Source organism: Oncorhynchus masou, unplaced genomic scaffold, assembly GCF_036934945.1.
Source record: "Oncorhynchus masou masou isolate Uvic2021 unplaced genomic scaffold, UVic_Omas_1.1 unplaced_scaffold_594, whole genome shotgun sequence".
Lineage (NCBI taxonomy): Eukaryota > Metazoa > Chordata > Actinopteri > Salmoniformes > Salmonidae > Oncorhynchus > Oncorhynchus masou.
Genome location: NW_027012364.1, coordinates 188,613 through 207,723, shown reverse-complemented (window position 1 = coordinate 207,723; position 19,111 = coordinate 188,613). Strand labels below are relative to the sequence as shown.

At 49.6% G+C, this 19,111-nt stretch overlaps 1 protein-coding gene across 1 annotated transcript; it reads left to right on the top strand.

The window, feature by feature from the left end:
• Positions 1-276: 276 nt before the first annotated feature.
• LOC135536321 (zinc finger and BTB domain-containing protein 5-like) lies at positions 277-9,437 on the top strand. The gene is made up of 5 exons (XM_064962679.1): positions 277-612; positions 2,079-2,108; positions 2,355-2,537; positions 2,792-3,646; positions 8,292-9,437. Exons 2-5 carry the CDS (start codon positions 2,082-2,084, stop codon positions 9,399-9,401), a joined length of 2,175 nt encoding a protein of 724 aa, XP_064818751.1. The 5' UTR covers positions 277-612; positions 2,079-2,081; the 3' UTR covers positions 9,402-9,437.
• Positions 9,438-19,111: the final 9,674 nt, after the last annotated feature.

Sequence of the window (19,111 nt, the reverse complement as noted above, 5' to 3'; positions counted from 1 at the left end):
CACACAAAACAAACCCACAGCGACGCCCGATGGCGAGGAGTGGTACTGCAACTCGTTAACACGGTGCGCTGATAGGAGTGTAGCGCCACCTACAGAGTCTGGGATGAGGAGAAATACATCAACCTCCAGCCACCGCACCCCCTCCCTGAGAAGACCCTGTTTTGGGGGGGTAAACAAAACCTAAATTTAGATTATTTCAAAGTAACTAAATGGAGTCGTAGCTATTTAGCTGTGTTGTTGTCTGTGTCCTTTTGGGGGGGGGAGAAGAGGAAAAACATCAACCATCAACCTCCAGCCACCGCACCCCCTCCCTGAGAAGACCCTCTTTGGGTTAAGAAAAACTAAATTTAGATTCGTTCAAAATAACAACATGGAGTCATAGCTATTTAGCTGTGTTGTTGTCTGTGTCCTTTTTTGGAGGGGGTTTTAACCTAGTCGGACAACGGGTTTCCACATATTGACTATGTGACTGCGAGCACCCGGAGAAGCGTTATAGCGGTCCATGAAGAGCCGTCTAGCCGTCGGTAGTCCTCCTTCTGTCCGGTCTAGTAGACTTGATGAACCCCGTCCGTCCACCCTGACCCGTGGAGGAGCACCGACAAAACAAACAAGGTAACCGGCGGCTAACATTAGCAAGCTAGCTTAGACTGTTTAGAATGTTTTTGTTGTTGTTGTATTATATCATCATGTTTATTTGTTTTATTCTTGTTATATCAATGTTGCATTTTTGCTTTCCAGGGGATGAAACTTGACAGCTGTTAATAACGTTAAGCAAATCTATCTAGGTAGTTAGCATTAGCTAATAATAATAGGTAGTTAGCATTAGCTAATAATAATAGGTAGTTAGCATTAGCTAATAATAATAGGTAGTTAGCATTAGCCATTAGCCGTTGTAGCCGTACCACCTAAGCGAGCAAACAGAATAATTATACTTCGATGAGCGGATGTTGTTTGTTGTTCTCCTTGGTTGTTATTATAAACAAAACAAAAAAAATATCGGTCATGCTAGCAAATCGCTGTGTGTTACACTGTTATTTCTTTTAACACAGCCTTTCTCAAAAGTTAGCAAGTAGCTAACTAGCTAGATAACTGAATATCCAGTTGCTGACTTGCTAGTTAGCTTAGCGTAGCTTAGCAATGATGTTATTCACCAGACTGGGGAGGGGAAGAGTCTCTCTGATCGGCTTGGCTAAAAGATATCACTAGTTATTTAGTTAGATAGCTGTCTAGACGTCAACAAACTGAACAGTTTCCTTGCTAGTACTTTGACTAACGTCTTCGCATACTGGCTTTCATTTCACACATTTTTAACATATTCTCTTCAATATCGTTACTAGTTCCCCACTTTCACTTTACCGTGAACTAGCCTATGCAATAGCTTCAACAAGGCATCTATTATCTATGTGTTAATACATTCAACTAATTAATTGTGATAGCTAGTGTAGCTACTGCCCTTCTACGGCATGTAATATTCAAAGCATTGAACACAGTCTACTATAATGTCCCCTCCACTGACAGTCAATTTAAAACTAACTTTTTAATCAAAGGTTTTGTCAGGAAGATTACCTCAAGAGGACTTAATTTTCCTCACATTTATTACACAACAGATTTTTTCTGTTTTTCTCTCCCCCTTTCCTCCCTCCCTCCCCCTTTCCTCCCTCCCTCCCTTCTCTTCCTTCCCCTTCTCTTCCTTCCCCTTCTCTCTCGTACCCTCTCCCTTTCCTTCCTCCCTCCCTCCTTCCCTTTCTCTCCCCCTTCTCCCTCCTACCCTCTCCCTTTCCTCCCCCTTTTTCTCCCCCTCTCCCTGCTACCTTCCCCCCTTCTCTCCCCCTTCTCCCCTCCTTCCCCTTCTCTCCCCTCTCCCTCTTCTCCCTCCTTCCCATTCTCTCCCCCTCCTTCCCCTTCTCTCCCCCTCTCCCTCTTCTCCCCTTCTCTCCCCTCTCCCTCTTCTCCCCCCTTCTCCCTCCTTCCCATTCTCTCCCCCTCCTTCCCATTCTCTCCCCCCTCTCCCTCTTCTCCCCTCCTTCCCCTTCTCTCCCCCCTCTCTCCTCTCCTCTTCTCCCCCTCCTTCCCTGCAGGTCATGGACTTCCCGGGCCACTTCAACCAGGTAATGCAAACGACTTTATGATTTCTGTCAGTAAATGAAAAAGAAAATGCTTTAACAATAAAGTGTATTATTTTCATAATAATATAATATAAGACTCGACCATTTGGCAGACGCCTTTATCTGAAGCGACTTAAAGTTGCGCGTTCCTACATTTTCACATGTACGCGTGGCCGTAGCGGGAATCGAACCCACGAGCCGTGCTCTAGCTAGCGTCTGAGCCACACGTGATTCATATTGTTGTTATAGGTCTTCCAGCAGCTGAACTACCAGCGCGTCCACAGCCAGCTGTGTGACTGTGTCATTGTGGTGGGCAGCCGCCATTTTAAGGCCCACCGCTCGGTGCTGGCGGCTTGCAGCACTCACTTCAGAGCCCTGTTCACCGTCGCCCAGGGAGACGCCAGCATGAACATGATACAACTGGACAGCGAGGTGAGGATGATGACTTTATAACAGGGGTGATGGTGTGTGTATTACTGCAGGTGGTGATGATGTGTGTTACTGCAAGTGGTGGTGGTGATGATGATGAGTCTACAACAGGTGATGATGATGATGATGAGTCTACAACAGGTGGTGATGATGAGTCTACAACAGGTGGTGATGATGATGAGGATGAGTCTACAACAGGTGGTGATGGTGATGATGATGAGTCTACAACAGGTGATGATGATGATGTGTTACTGCAGGTGGTGACAGCGGAGGCGTTTGCTGCCCTGGTGGACATGATGTACACCTCCACCCTGATGCTAGGAGAGAGCAACGTGATGGACGTGCTGCTGGCTGCCTCTCACCTCCACCTGAACGCCGTAGTCAAGGCCTGTAAGCACTACCTGACCACCCGCACCATGCCCATGTCCCCGCCGGCAGACCACCGGGCCACACAGCGTGGCCAACACACCCACGCAGAACAGCAGAGACTTAGGCAGCAGCAGGCAGCCGCCGAGTTAGCCGCTAACGCTAACCTAGCCGCTAACGCTAACCAAGAGGCTAACGCTAACCTAGTGGCTAACGCTGCTACGTCCAGGCTCCAGCGGTCGTTCCTGCTGCAGCAGCTGGGTCTAAGCTTGGTGAGCTCTGCCCTGGGCGGGGTGGAGGAGGACGGGCTAGGTGGTGGTAGCGATGGTGTTAGCATTAGTGGTGTAGTGGAGCACAAAGCTTCCTTCCCCATTCGACGCTTCCACAAGAGAAAGCCCTCCCTGAGCTTTAGCCTATCTGAGGACATGCCCAGGCAGAGGCCCCGCCCCTCCGGAACCCACGGGGATGAGGAAGTGGGACTACTCTCCCCCGACTCCCACAAGACGGGGGAGGAGGCCAAACTGGACGCGGCGATCACCGGCCTAGTAGGGGGCGTGTCCCAGGATGACTCCCAGATGCCCAGCCAATCGGACGGCGGACGCTGCGAAGGGGAGGAGCATGGGATGGCGGGGGAGGGGGGTGTGGGGAAGGAGTCTCTGGATGGGGAGAGTCACCATGGTGATGGGGTGGAGGTGAAGATAACGGAGGAAGAGGAGGAGGAGGAAGTACGGGAGCAACAGGGACAGGTAATGACATTTTAACAGGAAATACTTCATTTGCATCCCAAATATCCCCTTATTCCCTCTATAGTGCACTACTGTTGACCAGGACCCATAGTGGACTACTGTTGACCAGGACCCATAGTGCTCTACTGTTGACCAGGACCCATAGTGGACTACTGTTGACCAGGACCCATAGTGGACTACTGTTGACCAGGACCCATAGTGCACTACTGTTGACCAGGACCCATAGTGCTCTACTGTTGACCAGGACCCATAGTGCACTACTGTTGACCAGGACCCATAGTGCACTACTGTTGACCAGGACCCATAGTGCTCTACTGTTGACCAGGACCTATAGTGCACTACTGTTGACCAGGACCCATAGTGCACTACTGTTGACCAGGACCCATAGGCTCTACTGTTGACCAGGACCCATAGTGCACTACTGTTGACCAGGACCCATAGTGCACTACTGTTGACCAGGACCCATAGTGCACTACTGTTGACCAGGGCCCATAGTGGACTACTGTTGACCAGGCCCCATAGTGCACTACTGTTGACCAGGCCCCATAGTGCACTACTGTTGACCAGGACCCATAGTGGACTACTGTTGACCAGGACCCATAGTGCACTACTGTTGACCAGGACCCATAGTGCACTACTGTTGACCAGGACCCATAGTGCTCTACTGTTGACCAGGACCTATAGTGCACTACTGTTGACCAGGACCCATAGTGCACTACTGTTGACCAGGACCCATAGGCTCTACTGTTGACCAGGCCCCATAGTGCACTACTGTTGACCAGGCCCCATAGTGCACTACTGTTGACCAGGACCCATAGTGGACTACTGTTGACCAGGACCCATAGTGCACTACTGTTGACCAGGACCCATAGTGCACTACTGTTGACCAGGACCCATAGTGCACTACTGTTGACCAGGACCCATAGTGCACTACTGTTGACCAGGACCCATAGTGCACTACTGTTGACCAGGACCCATAGGCTCTACTGTTGACCAGGACCCATAGTGGACTACTGTTGACCAGGACCCATAGTGCACTACTGTTGACCAGGACCCATAGTGCACTACTGTTGACCAGGACCCATAGTGCACTACTGTTGACCAGGACCCATAGTGCTCTACTGTTGACCAGGACCCATAGTGGACTACTGTTGACCAGGACCCATAGTGGACTACTGTTGACCAGGACCCATAGTGCTCTACTGTTGACCAGGACCCATAGTGCACTACTGTTGACCAGGACCCATAGTGGACTACTGTTGACCAGGACCCATAGTACACCACTGTTGACCAGGACCCATAGTGCTCTACTGTTGACCAGGACCCATAGTGGACTACTGTTGACCAGGACCCATAGTGCACTACTGTTGACCAGGACCCATAGTGGACTACTGTTGACCAGGACCCATAGTGGACTACTGTTGACCAGGACCCATAGTGCACTACTGTTGACCAGGACCCATAGTGCTCTACTGTTGACCAGGACCCATAGTGGACTACTGTTGACCAGGACCCATAGTGCACTACTGTTGACCAGAACCCATAGTGCACTACTGTTGACCAGGACCCATAGTGCACTACTGTTGACCAGGACCCATAGTGGACTACTGTTGACCAGGACCCATAGGGCTCTACTGTTGACCAGGACCCATAGTGCACTACTGTTGACCAGGACCCATAGTGCACTACTGTTGACCAGGACCCATAGTGCACTACTGTTGACCAGGACCCATAGGCTCTACTGTTGACCAGGCCCCATAGTGCTCTACTGTTGACCAGGACCCATAGTGGACTACTGTTGACCAGGACCCATAGTGCACTACTGTTGACCAGGACCCATAGTGCACTACTGTTGACCAGGACCCATAGTGCACTACTGTTGACCAGGACCCATAGTGCACTACTGTTGACCAGGACCCATAGTGGACTACTGTTGACCAGGACCCATAGTGGACTACTGTTGACCAGGACCCATAGTGCTCTACTGTTGACCAGGACCCATAGTGCACTACTGTTGACCAGGACCCATAGTGGACTACTGTTGACCAGGACCCATAGTACACCACTGTTGACCAGGACCCATAGTGCTCTACTGTTGACCAGGACCCATAGTGAACTACTGTTGACCAGGACCCATAGTGCACTACTGTTGACCAGGACCCATAGTGCTCTACTGTTGACCAGGACCCATAGTGGACTACTGTTGACCAGGACCCATAGTGCACTACTGTTGACCAGGACCCATAGTGCTCTACTGTTGACCAGGACCCATAGTGGACTACTGTTGACCAGGACCCATAGTGCACTACTGTTGACCAGGACCCATAGTGCACTACTGTTGACCAGGACCCATAGTGCACTACTGTTGACCAGGACCCATAGTGCACTACTGTTGACCAGGACCCATAGTGGACTACTGTTGACCAGGACCCATAGGGCTCTACTGTTGACCAGGACCCATAGGGCACTACTGTTGACCAGGACCCATAGTGCACTACTGTTGACCAGGACCTATAGTGCACTACTGTTGACCAGGACCCATAGTGCTCTACTGTTGACCAGGACCCATAGTGCACTACTGTTGACCAGGACCCATAGTGGACTACTGTTGACCAGGACCCATAGTGCACTACTGTTGACCAGGACCCATAGTGCTCTACTGTTGACCAGGACCCATAGTGCACTACTTTAGACCAGGACCCATAGTGGACTACTGTTGACCAGGTCCCATAGTGCACTATTGTTGACCAGGACCCATAGAGCACTACTGTTGACCAGGACCCATAGTGCACTACTGTTGACCAGGACCCATAGTGGACTACTGTTGACCAGGACCCATAGTGCACTACTGTTGACCAGGACCCATAGTGCTCTACTGTTGACCAGGACCCATAGTGCACTACTGTTGACCAGGACCCATTGAGCCATGCTGTTGACCAGGACCCATAGTGCTCTACTGTTGACCAGGACCCATAGTGCTCTACTGTTGACCAGGATCCATAGTGCTCTACTGTTGACCAGGACCCATAGTGCTCTACTGTTGACCAGGACCCATAGTGCTCTACTGTTGACCAGGACCCATAGTGCACTACTGTTGACCAGGACCCATAGTGCACTACTGTTGACCAGGACCCATTGAGCCATGCTGTTGACCAGGACCCATAGTGCTCTACTGTTGACCAGGACCCATAGTGCACTACTGTTGACCAGGACCCATAGTGCTCTACTGTTGACCAGGACCCATAGTGGACTACTGTTGACCAGGACCCATAGTGGACTACTGTTGACCAGGACCCATAGTGGACTACTGTTGACCAGGACCCATAGTGCACTACTGTTGACCAGGACCCATAGTGCTCTACTGTTGACCAGGACCCATAGTGCTGTACTGTTGACCAGGACCCATAGTGCACTACTGTTGACCAGGACCCATAGAGCTCTACTGTTGACCAGGACCCATAGAGCTCTACTGTTGACCAGGACCCATAGTGCTCTACTGTTGACCAGGACCCATAGTGCTCTACTGTTGACCAGGACCCATAGTGGACTACTGTTGACCAGGACCCATAGTGGACTACTGTTGACCAGGACCCATAGTGGACTACTGTTGACCAGGACCCATAGTGGACTACTGTTGACCAGGACCCATAGTGGACTACTGTTGACCAGGACCCATAGTGCACTACTGTTGACCAGGACCCATAGTGCTGTACTGTTGACCAGGACCCATAGTGCACTACTGTTGACCAGGACCCATAGAGCTCTACTGTTGACCAGGACCCATAGAGCTCTACTGTTGACCAGGACCCATAGAGCTCTACTGTTGACCAGGACCCATAGTGCTCTACTGTTGACCAGGACCCATAGTGGACTACTGTTGACCAGGACCCATAGTGGACTACTGTTGACCAGGACCCATAGTGGACTACTGTTGACCAGGACCCATAGTGGACTACTGTTGACCAGGACCCATAGTACACTACTGTTGACCAGGACCCATAGTGGACTACTGTTGACCAGGACCCATAGTGGACTACTGTTGACCAGGACCCATAGTGGACTACTGTTGACCAGGACCCATAGTACACTACTGTTGACCAGGACCCATAGTGCACTACTTTAGACCAGGGCTCATTGCTCACGTTATAGGGTGTCATTTGGGACGAATACCTACCAATTTAAAGAGTTAGCAATGTATGAAACAACTGTCTAGTATTAATTGATATTTTTCCTTTGGTTAAATAAAGGGTTTAAACCCAACCTTGGATAAAGTAATGGGTTATATCCTGTTGTCCTCCTTCATGTCTGTCTCTCTCCTCCCCTATCTTCTCTATCTTTCCTCTCTCCTCTCTTCTCCCCTTTTCATCTCCTCCTGTCCTTCTCTCTCCTCTCCCATCCTCTCCTCTCTCCTTTCCTCACTCCTCCTGTCCTCCTCTCTTCTCTCTCCTCCTCTCCTCCTCTCCCCTCCTCTCTCATCTCCTCCTCTCCTGTCCTCTCCTCTCTCCTCTCCTCTCCTCTCCTCTACTCCTCTCCTGTCCTCCTCTCCTCTACTCCTCTCCTGTCCTCCTCTCATCTCTCCTCCTCTCCTATCTTCTCCTCCTGTATCTTCTTCTCTCTCCTCCCCTCCTCTCTCTTCTCCTCTCAGGTGGTGGTCAAGTGTGAGCCTCTGAGCTCCCCAGAGCCAGCTGATGACATCACCATCCAGGGTAGCGACCAGCTGGGACCTGGAAGAGGAGGGGAGGAGGAGGAGGAGAAGGTAGAACTGAGCCCACAGAGCAGCGAGCGTAGTCTCTCCTCCTCTGACCATCAGCTTCTCCAACCCGGTTCCCAGCTCCTGCTCAAAGGAGGTCTTAGCAGTGGGATTGGCGGTGGTTTTGGCTGTAGTAACCATCTTGATGGGAAGTCTGGTTTTAGGATTTCTAGCTTCCTCGGCGCCAAGGTCTTCGGAAGCGGGGTGTCGGGGGTCGATGCCGGGGACGACGATCTCCTCAACACGACGACCGGCGAGGCGATGACAGCGGCACATCGCTTCCTGCTGAGCCCGGAACACTCTGGAACCAATAACTCCGCCTCGATGCTCCGTCCCGGGTCGGCCAACCACCTGCACCTCGGGGGATTCTCTACAGACGCCGATTCGCTCTTCCTGCGTCCCCAGCATGACAGACTGGGAAACCCCAGGGGAGGGTTCCCGGATCCATTTTCTCTGGACTTCCAGCGCTCCAGCCTGGGTCTGCACTCCCTGGCCCGCGCCTCTCGAGGGAGCTCCCTGGGTTTCCCTGGGTGCCGACGCATCGCACCTAAAAACGACAACGTGGGCGGAGCAGGAGGAGGAGGAACTGGGGTCGTTCTCCAAGACGCCCTGTCGTCCTCCAGTCTGGGGGAAGGGGGACCCCTGCTTCTGAACGGTTCGGGGGGTTACGAGTCAGGCCCGCCTACCTCGTCCTCGTCCGCCCCACACCCTCGCCCCCAGCTGACCCGTGCCTCTGCCGACGTCCTCTCCAAGTGTAAGAAGGCCCTGTCCGAACACAACGTCCTGGTGGTGGAAGGAGCCAGGAAGTACGCCTGTCGAATCTGCTGTAAGACTTTCCTCACTCTGACCGACTGTAAGAAACACATCAGAGTCCACACCGGGGAGAAACCGTACGCCTGCCTCAAGTGCGGCAAACGCTTCAGCCAGTCGTCTCACCTGTACAAACACTCCAAGACGACGTGTCTGCGTTGGCAGAACAGCAACATGGCCGACGCACTGATGTAGATGGTTGGCTAGGTGATGGACGTGATCACTGTCGGAGGGGAGGGGGAGGGCAGAACAGCAACATGGCCGACACACTGATGTATATGATAGATGTGATCACTGTCGGAGGGGAGGGGGAGGGCAGAACAGCAACATGGCCGAGGGGAGGGGGGAGGGCAGAACAGCAACATGGCCGACGCACTGATGTAGATGGTTGGCTAGGTGATAGATGTGATCACTGTCGGAGGGGAGGGGGGAGGGCAGAACAGCAACATGGCCGAGGGGAGGGGGGAGGGCAGAACAGCAACATGGCCGAGGGGAGGGGGGAGGGCAGAACACAACATGGCCGACACACTGATGTAGATTCTTCGGTAGGTGTCTGTCACTGTCGGAGGGGAGGGGGAGGGGGGGTATCCAGATTTTAATACCCTTTATATCATCGTTGTGCCATACCGGAGCTATACGGTATTATTGCGAATTAATGAAAAAAAAAAAAAATGTAAATAGCCAAATTAGCGGTATGCTAACACTATGGGGATTCCCATAGTGGATGCTAGCTAAATGCTAACGAGTCAAGCGTTTCAGCCTGTACAAACACTCCCACCTGCCTACGCTGGCAGAACGGCAACATGCCTTACGACCTGTCTGTAGGCTGGCCTGGTAGGTTGAGTTGGATTGGGAAATTCCTGGGAAACTTACCGGAAGTTTTGGGTTTTTCCATTAATTCTGGTTGGAGGATCATATAGTCTGTAGGGGAGAACTTCTGGGCTTTGGTTTTACCATGAATTCTGTTTGGAGGATTGTATAGTCGTTCGTGAAAGTCTCTCACCTCCACAAATTAGTGTCAAAGCCAAACTGTTGGGACGCGACAGACAGAAGTTGGCAGATCTGCTTTTGCCCGACTTCAGACGGGGTCCCAAGACGTTGTTGGGTCCCAAGACGTTGTTTGGTCCCAAGACGTTGTTGGGTCCCAAGACGTTGTTGGGTCCCAAGACGTTGTTGGGTCCCAAGACGTTGTTGGGTCCCAAGACGTTGTTGGGTCCCAAGACGTTGTTGGGTCCCAAGACGTTGTTGGGTCCCAAGACGTTGTTGGGTCACAAGACGTTGTTGGGTCACAAGACGTTGTTGGGTCCCAAGACGCTTGTTGGTCCCGAGACGTTGTTGGTCCCGAGACGTTGTTGGGTCCCGAGACGTTGTTGGGTCCCAAGACGCTCGGGAAACAAACAAACGCTCGATCTCTTTCACTGCAGATGCAGAAGTGTGACATCGGAGGATGCGGTGGATTAAGACGAAACAACAGATATCTCAAGCTTATAAACGGACAGATTTGTATGAGGATTTTTTTTAAATTATTATTATGCTAATTAGATATAAGGGTTAATAGCCTCAAAGCTAGAAACAAACACTTACAGTAGCGTGTAGAATCTATGGGTGTTCCCAGCGGGAATCCAACCCGCAACCCTGGTGTTACAAGTGCCATGTTCTACCAACTGAGCCAAACAGAACAATTTGATAGAGGCGATCGCTTTAGAAAATGGAGTCTCTTTAGGAGGGGTGAACTTCCAATTTCCTCATGGAACCCTGTTGTGTTCCTATTGGAACCATGTTCGGGAACGTTTCTGAAACAGGACTTCAGATTCAGAACTGTCCTGAAGCTGAAACCTGGCTAGAGAGATTCAGAACTGTCCTGTAGCTGAAACCTGGCTAGAGAGATTCAGAACTGTAATGAAGCTGAAACCTGGCCAGGGAGATTCAGAACTGTCCTGAAGCTGAAACCTGACTAGAGAGATTCAGAACTGTCCTGAAGCTGAAACCTGTCCTGAAGCTGAAACCTGACCAGGGAGATTCAGAACGGTCCTGAAGCTGAAACCTGGCTAGAGAGATTCAGAACTGTCCTGTAGCTGAAACCTGGCTAGAGAGATTCAGAACTGTAATGAAGCTGAAACCTGGCCAGGGAGATTCAGAACTGTCCTGAAGCTGAAACCTGACTAGAGAGATTCAGAACGGTCCTGAAGCTGAAACCTGGCTAGGGAGATTCAGAACTGTCCTGAAGCTGAAACCTGGCTAGAGAGATTCAGAACTGTCCTGAAGCTGAAACCTGACCAGGGAGATTCAGAACGGCCCTGAAGCTGAAACCTGGCTAGAGAGATTCAGAACTGTCCTGAAGCTGAAACCTGACTAGGGAGATTCAGAACGGCCCTGAAGCTGAAACCTGTCCTGAAGCTGAAACCTGGCTAGGGAGATTCAGAACTGTCCTGAAGCTGAAACCTGACTAGGGAGATTCAGAACGGCCCTGAAGCTGAAACCTGTCCTGAAGCTGAAACCTGACCAGGGAGATTCAGAACTGTCCTGAAGCTGAAACCTGACTAGAGAGATTCAGAACGGTCCTGAAGCTGAAACCTGGCCAGGGAGATTCAGAACGGTCCTGAAGCTGAAACCTGGCCAGGGAGATTCAGAACTGTCCTGAAGCTGAAACCTGGCCAGGGAGATTCAGAACTGTCCTGAAGCTGAAACCTGACTAGAGAGATTCAGAACAGTCCTGAAGCTGAAACCTGACCAGGGAGATTCAGAACGGTCCTGAAGCTGAAACCTGACTAGAGAGATTCAGAACGGTCCTGAAGCTGAAACCTGTCCTGAAGCTGAAACCTGTCCTGAAGCTGAAACCTGACTAGAGAGATTCAGAACTGTCCTGAAGCTGAAACCTGTCCTGAAGCTGAAACCTGACTAGAGAGATTCAGAACTGTCCTGAAGCTGAAACCTGTCCTGAAGCTGAAACCTGACCAGGGAGATTCAGAACTGTCCTGAAGCTGAAACCTGACTAGAGAGATTCCTGAAGCTGAAACCTGACTAGAGAGATTCAGAACGGTCCTGAAGCTGAAACCTGGCTAGGGAGATTCAGAACTGTCCTGAAGCTGAAACCTGTCCTGAAGCTGAAACCTGGCTAGAGAGATTCAGAACTGTCCTGAAGCTGAAACCTGACTAGAGAGATTCAGAACTGTCCTGAAGCTGAAACCTGTCCTGAAGCTGAAACCTGGCTAGAGAGATTCAGAACGGCCCTGAAGCTGAAACCTGGCCAGGGAGATTCAGAACTGTCCTGAAGCTGAAACCGGTCCTGAAGCTGAAACCTGGATAGAGAGATTCAGAACGGTCCTGAAGCTGAAACCTGGATAGGGAGATTCAGAACGGTCCTGAAGCTGAAACCTGACTAGAGAGATTCAGAACGGTCCTGAAGCTGAAACCTGACCAGAGAGATTCAGAACGGTCCTGAAGCTGAAACCTGTCCTGAAGCTGAAACCTGGCCAGGGAGATTCAGAACTGTCCTGAAGCTGAAACCTGACTAGAGAGATTCAGAACTGTCCTGAAGCTGAAACCTGACTAGAGAGATTCAGAACTGTCCTGAAGCTGAAACCTGGCCAGAGTTACAAAACTCAGGATGTCCTGCTTATTCACCTCTGATTACGGTAATCTTCGAGGTTGGGATTTCTGGAAAACCTGAGAATTAAGGGGAATTGTGCAATGCTAAACCTGGAGCTTGGCTTAGAGAGGAGAACAGGGATGTGAAGGAGAGAGGGTGGACTCTTAGCCTTACAAACAGATCTGGGACCAGGCTTAGAGTTGACCACTTCCTGTTTTGGTTCTTTACAAACAGATCTGGGATCAGGCTAAGAGGGGGACCACTTCCTGTTATGGTTCTTTACAAACAGATCTGGGACCAGGCTAAGAGGGGGACCACTTCCTGTTATGGTTCTTTACAAACAGATCTGGGACCAGGCTAAGAGGGGGACCACTTCCTGTTATGGTTCTTTACAAACAGATCTGGGACCAGGCTTAGAGGGGGACCACTTCCTGTTATGGTTCTTTACAAACAGATCTGGGATCAGGCTTAGAGTGGACCACTTCCTGTTATGGTTCTTTACAAACAGATCTGGGACCATTTTTTTTCTATGGAGTTGCCTTTTCGTTGGTGCACCTTTTTGAATGAAACACCCTATTCCCTATATAGTGCACTACTCTTGACCAGGGCCCATAGGGTAGTAGTTCACTATATACAGGGCATGTGGAAAGTATTCAAACCCCTTGATGTTTTACGCACTTTGTTTCATTACAGCCATATGCGAAAATGGATTAAATAAATAAAAAAATCCTCATCAATCTACACACAATACCCCATAGTGACATCACAATACCCCATAGTGACATCACAATACCCCACAGTGACGAAGCAAAAACAGGTTTTTGAAAAATGTTAGCAAATGTATTTATTTCTGATTTTTATTTTTAATCCCTTATTTACGTAAGTATTCAGACCCTTTGCTATGAGACTCCAAATTGAGCTCAGGTGCATCCTGTTTCCATTGATCATCCTTGAGATGTTTCTACAACTTGATTGGAGTTCACCTGTGGTAAATTCAATTGAACGGACATGATTTGGAAAGGCACACACCTGTCTATATAAGGTCCCACAGTTGACAGAGCAAAAACCAATCCATGAGGTCAAAGGAATTAAAGGCACTTGAAGGACTCTCAGATTCTCTGGTCTGATGAAAGCAAGATTGAACTCTTTGGCCTGAATGCTAAGCGTCTCGTCTGGAGGAAACCTGGCTCCATCCCTACGGTGAAGCATGGTGGTGGCAGCATCATGTTGTGGGGATGTTTTTCAGGGGCAGGGACTGGGAGACTAGTCAGGATCGAGGACAAAGATGAACGGAGCAAAGTAGAGATCCTTGATGAAAACCTGCTCCAGAGCGCTCAGGACCTCAGACTGGGATGAAGGTTCACCTTCCAACAGGACAATGACCCTAAGCACACAGCCAAGAAAACGCAGGAATGGCTTCGGGACAAGTCTCTGAATGTCCTTGAGTGGCCCAGCCAGAGCCCGAACTTGAACCCGATCGAACATCTCTGGAGAGACCTGAAAATAACTGTGCAGCGACTCTCCCCATCCAACCTGACAGAGCTTGAGAGGATCTGCAGAGAAGAATGGGAGAAACTCCCCAAATACAGATGTGTCAAGCTTGTAGCATCATACCCAATAAGGCTGCAATTGCTGTAAAGGGTCTTATGTAAATGTGAAATTTCAGTAGTTTTATTTTCATTGCCAAAATGTCTTAAACCTGTTCACGCTTTGTCATTATGGGGTGTTGCGATGTCTTTATGGGGTATTTCGATGTCATTATGGGGTGTTGTGATGTCATTATGGGGTGTTGTGATGTCATTATGGGGTATTGTGATGTCATTATGGGGCATTGTAATGTCATTCTGGGGGTATTGTGATGTCATTATGGGGTGTTGTGATGTCATTCTGGGGGTATTGTGATGTCATTATGGGGTGTTGTGATGTCATTATGGGGTAATGTGATGTCTTTATGGGGCATTGTGATGTCATTCTGGGGGTATTGTGATGTCATTATGGGGTGTTGTGATGTCATTATGGGGTATTTTGATGTCATTCTGGGGGTATTGTGTGTAGATTGTAGATTGAGGCTGTAACGTAACAAAATGTGTAAAAAGTCCAGGGGTCTGAATACCTTCCCGAAGGTGCTGTAGGTTATAGGGTGGGCCCTTATCCCGTCTCCTCACAGGACAAAACATTAGAAATGGGTCTGAATACCTTCCGAAGGTGCTGTAGGTTATAGGGTGGGCCCTTATCCCGTCTCCTCACCGGACAGCACATTAGAAATGGGTCTGAATACCTTCCGAAGGTGCTGTAGGTTATAGGGTGGGCCCTTATCCCGTCTCCTTACCGGACAATACATTAGAAATGGGTCTGAATACCTTCCGAAGGTGCTGTAGGTTATAGGGTGGGCCCTTATCCCGTCTCCTCACAGGACAAAACATTAGAAATGGGTCTGAATACCTTCCCTAAGGTGCTGTAGGTTATAGGGTGGGCCCTTATCCCGTCTCCTTACAGGACAATCCATTAGAAATGGGTCTGAATACCTTCCGAAGGTGCTGTAGGTTATAGGGTGGGCCCTTATCCCGTCTCCTCACAGGACAAAACATTAGAAATGGGTCTGAATACCTTCCTAAGGTGCTGTAGGTTATAGGGTGGGCCCTTATCCCGTCTCCTTACAGGACAGTACATTAGAAATGGGTCTGAATACCTTCCTAAGGTGCTGTAGGTTATAGGGTGGGCCCTTATCCCGTCTCCTCACCGGACAGTACATTAGAAATGGGTCTGAATACCTTCCGAAGGTGCTGTAGGTTATAGGGTGGGCCCTTATCCCGTCTCCTTACAGGACAATACATTAGAAATGGGTCTGAATACCTTCCTAAGGTGCTGTAGGTTATAGGGTGGGCCCTTATCCCGTCTCCTTACAGGACAATCCATTAGAAATGGGTCTGAATACCTTCCGAAGGTGCTGTAGGTTATAGGGTGGGCCCTTATCCCGTCTCCTCACAGGACAAAACATTAGAAATGGGTCTGAATACCTTCCTAAGGTGCTGTAGGTTATAGGGTGGGCCCTTATCCCGTCTCCTTACAGGACAATACATTAGAAATGGGTCTGAATACCTTCCGAAGGTGCTGTAGGTTATAGGGTGGGCCCTTATCCCGTCTCCTTACAGGACAAAACATTAGAAATGGGTCTGAATACCTTCCGAAGGTGCTGTAGGTTATAGGGTGGGCCCTTATCCCGTCTCCTTACAGGACAATACATTAGAAATGGGTCTGAATACCTTCCGAAGGTGCTGTAGGTTATAGGGTGGGCCCTTATCCCGTCTCCTCACCGGACAGTACATTAGAAATGGGTCTGAATACCTTCCGAAGGTGCTGTAGGTTATAGGGTGGGCCCTTATCCCGTCTCCTTACAGGACAGTACATTAGAAATGGGTCTGAATACCTTCCGAAGGTGCTGTAGGTTATAGGGTGGGTCCTTATCCCGTCTCCTTACAGGACAAAACATTAGAAATGGGTCTGAATACCTTCCGAAGGTGCTGTAGGTTATAGGGTGGGCCCTTATCCCGTCTCCTTACAGGACAGTACATTAGAAATGGGTCTGAATACCTTCCGAAGGTGCTGTAGGTTATAGGGTGGGCCCTTATCCCGTCTCCTCACAGGACAAAACATTAGAAATGGGTCTGAATACCTTCTGAAGGTGCTGTAGGTTATAGGGTGGGCCCTTATCCCGTCTCCTTACAGGACAATACATTAGAAATGGGTCTGAATACCTTCCGAAGGTGCTGTAGGTTATAGGGTGGGCCCTTATCCCGTCTCCTTACAGGACAATACATTAGAAATGGGTCTGAATACCTTCCTAAGGTGCTGTAGGTTATAGGGTGGGCCCTTATCCCGTCTCCTTACAGGACAATCCATTAGAAATGGGTCTGAATACCTTCCGAAGGTGCTGTAGGTTATAGGGTGGGCCCTTATCCCGTCTCCTCACAGGACAAAACATTAGAAATGGGTCTGAATACCTTCTGAAGGTGCTGTAGGTTATAGGGTGGGCCCTTATCCCGTCTCCTTACAGGACAAAACATTAGAAATGGGTCTGAATACCTTCCGAAGGTGCTGTAGGTTATAGGGTGGGCCCTTATCCCGTCTCCTCACAGGACAAAACATTAGAAATGGGTCTGAATACCTTCCGAAGGTGCTGTAGGTTATAGGGTGGGCCCTTATCCCGTCTCCTTACAGGACAATACATTAGAAATGGGTCTGAATACCTTCCGAAGGTGCTGTAGGTTATAGGGTGGGCCCTTATCCCGTCTCCTTACAGGACAGTACATTAGAAATGGGTCTGAATACCTTCCGAAGGTGCTGTAGGTTATAGGGTGGGTCCTTATCCCGTCTCCTTACAGGACAAAACATTAGAAATGGGTCTGAATACCTTCCCTAAGGTGCTGTAGGTTATAGGGTGGGCCCTTATCCCGTCTCCTTACAGGACAATACATTAGAAATGGGTCTGAATACCTTCCGAAGGTGTTATAGGGTGGGCCCTTATCCCGTCTCCTTACAGGACAATACATTAGAAATGGGTCTGAATACCTTCTGAAGGTGCTGTAGGTTATAGGGTGGGCCCTTATCCCGTCTCCTTACAGGACAATACATTAGAAATGGGTCTGAATACCTTCCGAAGGTGCTGTAGGTTATAGGGTGGGCCCTTATCCCGTCTCCTCACCGGACAATACATTAGAAATGGGTCTGAATACCTTCCGAAGGTGCTGTAGGTTATAGGGTGGGCCCTTATCCCGTCTCCTCACAGGACAAAACATTAGAAATGGGTCTGAATACCTTCCGAAGGTGCTGTAGGTTATAGGGTGGGCCCTTATCCCGTCTCCTCACCGGACAGTACATTAGAAATGGGTCTGAATACCTTCAGAAGGTGCTGTAGGTTATAGGGTGGGCCCTTATCCCGTCTCCTTACAGGACAGTACATTAGAAATGGGTCTGAATACCTTCCGAAGGTGCTGTAGGTTATAGGGTGGGCCCTTATCCCGTCTCCTTACTGGACAGTACATTAGAAATGGGTCTGAATACCTTCCCTAAGGTGCTGTAGGTTATAGGGTGGGCCCTTATCCCGTCTCCTTACAGGACAATACATTAGAAATGGGTCTGAATACCTTCTGAAGGTGCTGTAGGTTATAGGGTGGGCCCTTATCCCGTCTCCTTACAGGACAATACATTAGAAATGGGTCTGAATACCTTCCGAAGGTGCTGTAGGTTATAGGGTGGGCCCTTATCCCGTCTCCTTACAGGACAAAACATTAGAAATGGGTCTGAATACCTTCCGAAGGTGCTGTAGGTTATAGGGTGGGCCCTTATCCCGTCTCCTTACAGGACAATACATTAGAAATGGGTCTGAATACCTTCCGAAGGTGCTGTAGGTTATAGGGTGGGCCCTTATCCCGTCTCCTCACCGGACAGTACATTAGAAATGGGTCTGAATACCTTCCGAAGGTGCTGTAGGTTATAGGGTGGGCCCTTATCCCGTCTCCTTACAGGACAGTACATTAGAAATGGGTCTGAATACCTTCCGAAGGTGCTGTAGGTTATAGGGTGGGTCCTTATCCCGTCTCCTTACAGGACAAAACATTAGAAATGGGTCTGAATACCTTCCGAAGGTGCTGTAGGTTATAGGGTGGGCCCTTATCCCGTCTCCTTACAGGACAGTACATTAGAAATGGGTCTGAATACCTTCTGAAGGTGCTGTAGGTTATAGGGTGGGCCCTTATCCCGTCTCCTTACAGGACAATACATTAGAAATGGGTCTGAATACCTTCCGAAGGTGCTGTAGGTTATAGGGTGGGCCCTTATCCCGTCTCCTTACAGGACAATACATTAGAAATGGGTCTGAATACCTTCCGAAGGTGCTGTAGGTTATAGGGTGGGCCCTTATCCCGTCTCCTTACAGGACAATACATTAGAAATGGGTCTGAATACCTTCCTAAGGTGCTGTAGGTTATAGGGTGGGCCCTTATCCCGTCTCCTTACAGGACAATCCATTAGAAATGGGTCTGAATACCTTCCGAAGGTGCTGTAGGTTATAGGGTGGGCCCTTATCCCGTCTCCTCACAGGACAAAACATTAGAAATGGGTCTGAATACCTTCTGAAGGTGCTGTAGGTTATAGGGTGGGCCCTTATCCCGTCTCCTTACAGGACAAAACATTAGAAATGGGTCTGAATACCTTCCGAAGGTGCTGTAGGTTATAGGGTGGGCCCTTATCCCGTCTCCTCACAGGACAAAACATTAGAAATGGGTCTGAATACCTTCCCTAAGGTGCTGTAGGTTAT